The 6,000-nt window shown below is 44.1% G+C and overlaps 1 protein-coding gene across 2 annotated transcripts; it reads right to left on the reverse strand.

Moving 5' to 3' along the window:
• Positions 1-2,656: 2,656 nt before the first annotated feature.
• Positions 2,657-4,970, reverse strand: BEX5 (brain expressed X-linked 5). 2 transcript variants are annotated; one of them, XM_055268802.2, is made up of 3 exons: positions 4,802-4,970; positions 3,686-3,752; positions 2,657-3,243 (listed from the first exon to the last, which is right to left on the reverse strand). In XM_055268802.2, exon 3 carries the CDS (start codon positions 3,207-3,209, stop codon positions 2,874-2,876), a length of 336 nt encoding a protein of 111 aa, XP_055124777.1. In that variant the 5' UTR covers positions 3,210-3,243; positions 3,686-3,752; positions 4,802-4,970; the 3' UTR covers positions 2,657-2,873. The 2 variants fall into 2 exon arrangements, with proteins under 2 accessions (XP_055124777.1, XP_055124778.1); XM_055268803.2 differs by lacking the exon at positions 4,802-4,970 and adding an exon at positions 4,278-4,423.
• Positions 4,971-6,000: the final 1,030 nt, after the last annotated feature.

The raw sequence follows: 6,000 nt of genomic DNA on the forward strand, positions 1-6,000 counted from the left end.
AGAATGACGTTTTCCAGTTTCATCCATGTCCCTACAAAGGACACGAACTCATCATTTTTTATGGCTGCATAGTATTCCATGGTGTATATGTGCCACATCTTCTTAATCCAATCTATCGTTGTTGGACATTTGGGTTGGTTCCAACTCTTTGCTATTGTGAATAGTGCCGCAATAAACATACGTGTGCATGTGTCTTTATAGCAGCATGATTTATAGACCTTTGGGTATATACCCAGTAATGGGATGGCTGGGTCAAATGGTATTTCTAGTTCTAGATCCCTGAGGAATCGCCACACTGACTTCCACAATGGTTGAACTAGTTTCCAGTCCCACCAACAGTGTAAAAGTGTTCCTATTTCTCCACATCCTCTCCAGCACCTGTCGTTTCCTGATTTTTTAATGATGGCCATTCTAACTGGTGTGAGATGGTATCTCACTGTGGTTTTGATTTGCAAAGTAGTTGTCTCGTTAAGAAGGGCACTGTCTGATGGGGAAATAATGCCTGATGTATATAGAATAATTAAATTCTATGTAGTGTTTTCACAGGTCTCAGATCTACCAATCAACCAACCACCCATTTCTATAAAATATAAGGTGGGGAGAGAGGTGTCCAAGATTGACTAAAGCTGGGGCCTCCACTTTAATTTATGTAAGTCTAGAGATGTCTGATTAACTAGGGTACAGTGAGTATGGACTGAAACACATTTTTTTCTGAATTTTTAGCCACTTCTTCAGGCAATTTTGATGCAGCTGGTCTATATAGCACATGTTGATAAACACTGACATATATAATGTTATGATAAGTGCATTTTTTTTGGAAATTGGCGTATAATGCTTCTTCTGCTGTGTTCCTTTTTAATTGCAAGCTACAGTCTGTAGGGAAAAAAAGCACTTGCCCATAAATAATCAGAAGCAACCCTGGGTCCAGATTGCAGGATTCAACTCAGCTATAATTAACTGTTGTGCCCTACAACTTATCAGGCCCTGTACTAAACACTAAGGGTACCAGTATAAATGAGACAAAATATTTACTGTGAGAAGGGCACAGTTTAGTGGGGAACAGTGATGACTGTGAACAATGTTTTAAAATTGGGATTCACCTACCAGATCCCCGGTTCCTGCCATTGTTTCCCATCAGTCTGTAATTATAGGTTTATTTGGCACAGCAAATCTCAAAGCAAAGAAAGAGGGAAACGTATCTGGATCCGTGTAAGTTAGTGTAGACTACTGGGGACTCCTGAGGTCAGGGTGGTGTGAACCAGAAGAGTCTTGGGAACATAAAATTATCCCTACAACTCCTGTGTATGTGCAGAATGAAACCTGTAGCAATGTCTGCACAGAAAATTGATAGTCAAGGAGACTAAGCTATATTCATCAGAGGATGGAAGAGATAATCCAATTCTGAGCACACTGTCATGAGTGTCACTCAAATTTGTCTGGCAGAAGGGGATGAGGAAGGAAGTGGGAGAAAACCATAAAAGGCTGTTTGCATTTATAAGCAGTGTTGGTGAAGTATCTGTCTGGTTTAAGTGTAACTCTAAAGCAGGGAGGGACACTCTACACGTTTTTGAAAAGGCAAGATGGGGATTCGGATTACTGAAGGCTCCAGAGAAATCGGTGGGTCTTTGTCATCTTTAGGAGTCCAGTACATCTGCAGTGGTAGAAGCCAGTGGAGGGAGCAAAACGCAAGAGAAGAGGAAGATGTGCCTAATAGTTATGGCATTATGCAGAAAAGAAAGCCAGAGTAGCAGATGAATAGAAAAGCATTTACAGTTGAGCATCCCTAATCCAAAAATCCAAAATCCAAGTGCTTCAAAATCCAAGGCTTTTTGAACATGACATGATGCTACAAATGGAAAATTCCACACCTGACTTCATATACACAAACTTTGATTCACACGCAAAATTATTTAAAATATTGTATAAAATTACCTTCAGGCTATGTGTTTGAGGTGTATATAAAATTAAATAAATTTCATGTTTAGAATTGGGTTTCATCCTCAAGATAGCTCATTATGTACATGCAAATATTTCAAAAACTGAAAAAAAAAAAAAACAGAAATCTGAAACACTTCTAGTCCCAAGCATTTCGGATAATGGATTTTGAACCTGTACTCACCTGGAAATCAACTGAACTTGCTGATAGGCACTCTCTTTGGAATCTTCCCTAAAAATGAAGGGCACCTGGAGGGCTGGAGCCTTGCATGTGCAAATAGAGCAAGACACAGAGCTCAGTCATTACCTCATTTGATTCCCACAGCAGCCCTCTAAGGCATTTATAATGTAACGTATCTGTAATTATCAGGTACATATTTCTAAATGAGAGATCCATAGGTAATATAAGATTTATATGTCTTTAAACTGTGTTTCAAGTGTTTATTAATTGCCCCCATTTCCTATATAAGTTGATTGGCAAGTTCCTTGCTTCTTACTTTTTTTTTTCCTGAAACATAGGAAACACATGTATTCACTTTGGAAAAGTGAGAAAAAACAGATAACCAAGAAAAAAAGAAATTTAAAAGTACCAGTAACTATACAACATAGAAAAAGCACATTCTGGTTTACATTCATTCATATACATATATATATATATTTCATATATATTATATATAGTGTGCATACGTACACATCTAAATGAAATAGTCTATCTATAGACTGCTTTTAAATTGCTTTATTAACTTTATAGTATGCAATAAACATCTTTCCATGAAAGCTGATGAAAGTCCTCTTCTGACAGAAAAACTTACAGACTAGATCAAAATGCAATCTCCAATCAGAAAATTGCAGAGAATGCCAAAAGGTTCACATTAAAGGTACACCAGGAAAAATGCGAATTTAGAAAGCAGGGATTTTATGATTATTAACCTCAAGATTCAAGGCATAAGGCAAAACTCATCATGATGATCATGGTAAGGGGAGTCCCCTATAAGAATGCGCAGACTGTACCTCAACTGAAGTTCCCTAATTTTCCTCCTTAGCTCTCTCATCTCCTCCATGAACCGTTCCATATCATCTCCATCTCCATCTATCATATCAATGTTATCGACAAGCCTATTGGGCACATCCTCTCCAAAATCCTGGGCAGGTGGAGCCCAAACCCCTCTAACATTTCCTCCAGGCTCCTGGTATTCACCACCTCCTAAAGCGGGGGCTTCATTCTGCGCTGGGGCCTTCTCCACAACTTTGTTTTCCTTGGGGACATTTTCCATGTTGAGTTTTTTTCCTGTTTTTTTTTTTTTCTTCCTAAAAGATAAAAAGCAAGAAGAGGGAATGAATACTTGATAGGATTCAGAGTTCTGTTTGGCGAAGGTTTTTCCACCTGAGAAACTTTGTGAACCCTGTAGGGGGCGCCCCAGACCCAGCGCTGCCCCAAAGCCCACCATTTTCCCTGAAAATCCCTTCCCCAGGCCACTCCTACCGCCAAAATGCAGGACGACTTGGAGGAGGGGGACAACCATAGAGAGACGAGACTTCACCTCCCTGGGATCCTAATAAGCTCTCCAGGAGCGCCCCAGATCTCGCCCCTCTACTCTCTTCTTCTCTCATCAGACACAGGGCTGTCATTTTATGAAGACTCTCCTAAGTTTCTCCTGCATTCAACTCGGGCAGGAAGGGCTGTGAGTCACCCAGATTCTGCTCTGATCCTTGATACCCCTACACCAGAGGGCCCCAGGCAACCTCCTACCTTCAGGGATCAGAGGCAGTCTTTCTCTCTTAGCCTTGAAATCGGCTGCACAAAAGCACTTAAAGACCTGCAGACAAATGCGACAATTACCAGGACTGATCTTTTAATCAAAGGACCGGTAATGGGAGTTGATTTAGGGTTCTCTTAGTATTAGCACCTTCTGTTTCTCCTCCATCCTGTCTCACTGCTTCTTTTCCCACCCTGTGACAGGCTATCCCACCTTCCAGAAATAGGCATCAAAGATGATTATTTCCAAAACATTTTAACCTCTTCTTTAGGCGCCCATCTCTACTGTTTCCTCCTACCTGTCATCTAGTTACCCTTTCTGGAATGCAGGCAACTTGCCTGGCGGGGGAGTTAGAAGAGCTTGCTGAATAAATACGTAGTTTATTCACAAATAATTTCAATCTAGGTATCCATCAGGCCCTCTCTCCACCCGATCCCCACTCCCATGCCCACCATTTTATGCATCAAGATGGACGATGAGTGAAGAGGTATGTGGGCATTGCAAACTAGGACCTGCTGCGGTTTCTGCGCTTTGTCATTCTCACTCCAGGATCTACAGGTAGCGCCCACGCTTACACCGACCGACCTGCTGAGACCAAAAACAGTTTCTCGCTCCTCGCCTCTGTCCCTCAGTCAGAAGCTCGCCCGCTCAACTGCGGCAATAGGGACCTGCTTTCCAGACCTAATCTCTGTCCCCCTCCTCTGCAGCAATTCCTCTCCTCGGCCCCCGCAGCCTATCATTTCCAGCTCTAAATGGGTAGAGGGTGAAGAAAAGATACCTAGAAGGCAGGCCTAAAACCTTGGCAGGGTCCGCCCTCCCCACCCCTTGGTTGCCGGCTGCACCTCCCTCCCGCGGACCTGCAGGAAGCAGGCTGTTTCCTTTCAGTCTCCTCCACCGGCCGGACTCCATCAGACGTTGCCCGATGGCCGGCCTCCTAGGAGATCTCAACTGGTACCCATTCTCAATCCGGCCCCCTCGGGAGATCCTCTCCCCAACCGCTCCATTTCTCGCACTAAAAAGGTGTGTATCTGGAAAGGGTGTGTATCCAGTCCTAGACCCGCTCTGGTCTTTGCCCTCTGCCGCTCCCACACCGGTCAGCGCCCACCAACCTGCCAGGGCTCAGGGGTCAGCTTCACCACTTTCCACCTTTCCTGGGCAGCTGGCTCGCCTGCCTTCAGGGCAACAGAGAGCCTTCGCACAGCCAGCGACAACTACCAGACTGCAACTAGGAGGAGAGACTAATCCATGCATTGGCTCTGGGTCTCCTAAGGGCCACGTCACTGTGAGCTCAGATTTCCAATTACCATTCACACCCGCAGTGCGGCAGGAGGGTGGGGGCGGGACTGTGGGCGGGGCCACCTTTCTCTTCATTCGTGCTTTCTCCACCACTACCACGGGCTACTACCCACCCCTCTATTTTTTTATTTAGCGATCCCCGTGACCAAACGGGTCATAATATTTTGTATTTGGCTTGCTCTGGTTTCTGCTGGAGCTTTTAAAAAATCGCTTCTTCCTCTTCTATACCCCTAAACGCACACTTCTCTCCCCTTCACGTCCAGCAAGTAAAGCCCTAACAGTCTTGTAGGTCTTGGTCCCAGATTGGAACCCGGAGAAGGGGTGGGGAGCGAGAGGCTAGGAAGTCTGGAAAATAGGCAGGAAGTGGTATTCAAATTTTTTTTTCACTTCAACTACTTTCCTTTTTGTTTGTTTATTTGGGAAGGGGGTTCCTTTTATTTTTCATCAGCGTGCATTCATTTTGTTGTTGTTTTTATAACTAGACAATACAATTATTTTCAGTTGAAAAAACAGGATTCGAGTTGTAAAAACATGGCAGTTGTTTCTCCTGCTGAATCATATTATAAATATAAACCTTCCAGAAAGCACTCCCCTCCCTCCTTTAAGGACTTTGAAATAAGGCCGGGGGCGGTGGCTCGTGCCTGTAATCCTAGCACTTTGGGAGGCCGAGGTGGTGGATCATGAGGTCAGTAGTTCAAGACCAGCCTGGCCAAGATGGTGAAACCCCATCTCTACTATAAATACAAAAAGTAGCTGGACGTGGTGGCAGGCGCCTGTAATCCCAGCTACTCGGGAGGCTGAGGCAGGGGAATTGCTTGAACCTGGGCGGCAGAGGTTGTAGTGAGCTGAGGTAGCGCCACTGCACACCAAGCCTAGGCGATAGAGTGAGACTCCGTCAAGAAAGAAAAAGAAGAAAGAAAGAGAGAGAGAGAGGAAGGAAGGAAGGAAGGAAGGAAGGAAGGAAGGAAGGAAGGAAGGAAGGAAAGAAGTGATTTTCTTGTGAAGGATCTCT

The sequence above is a fragment of the Symphalangus syndactylus genome, chromosome X, assembly GCF_028878055.3.
Source record: "Symphalangus syndactylus isolate Jambi chromosome X, NHGRI_mSymSyn1-v2.1_pri, whole genome shotgun sequence".
Lineage (NCBI taxonomy): Eukaryota > Metazoa > Chordata > Mammalia > Primates > Hylobatidae > Symphalangus > Symphalangus syndactylus.

Excerpts from the sequence above, each read along its gene's own strand:
- BEX5 (XM_055268802.2), bottom strand. The coding sequence starts at position 3,209 with ATGGAAAATGTCCCCAAGGAAAACAAAGTTGTGGAGAAGGCCCCAGCG.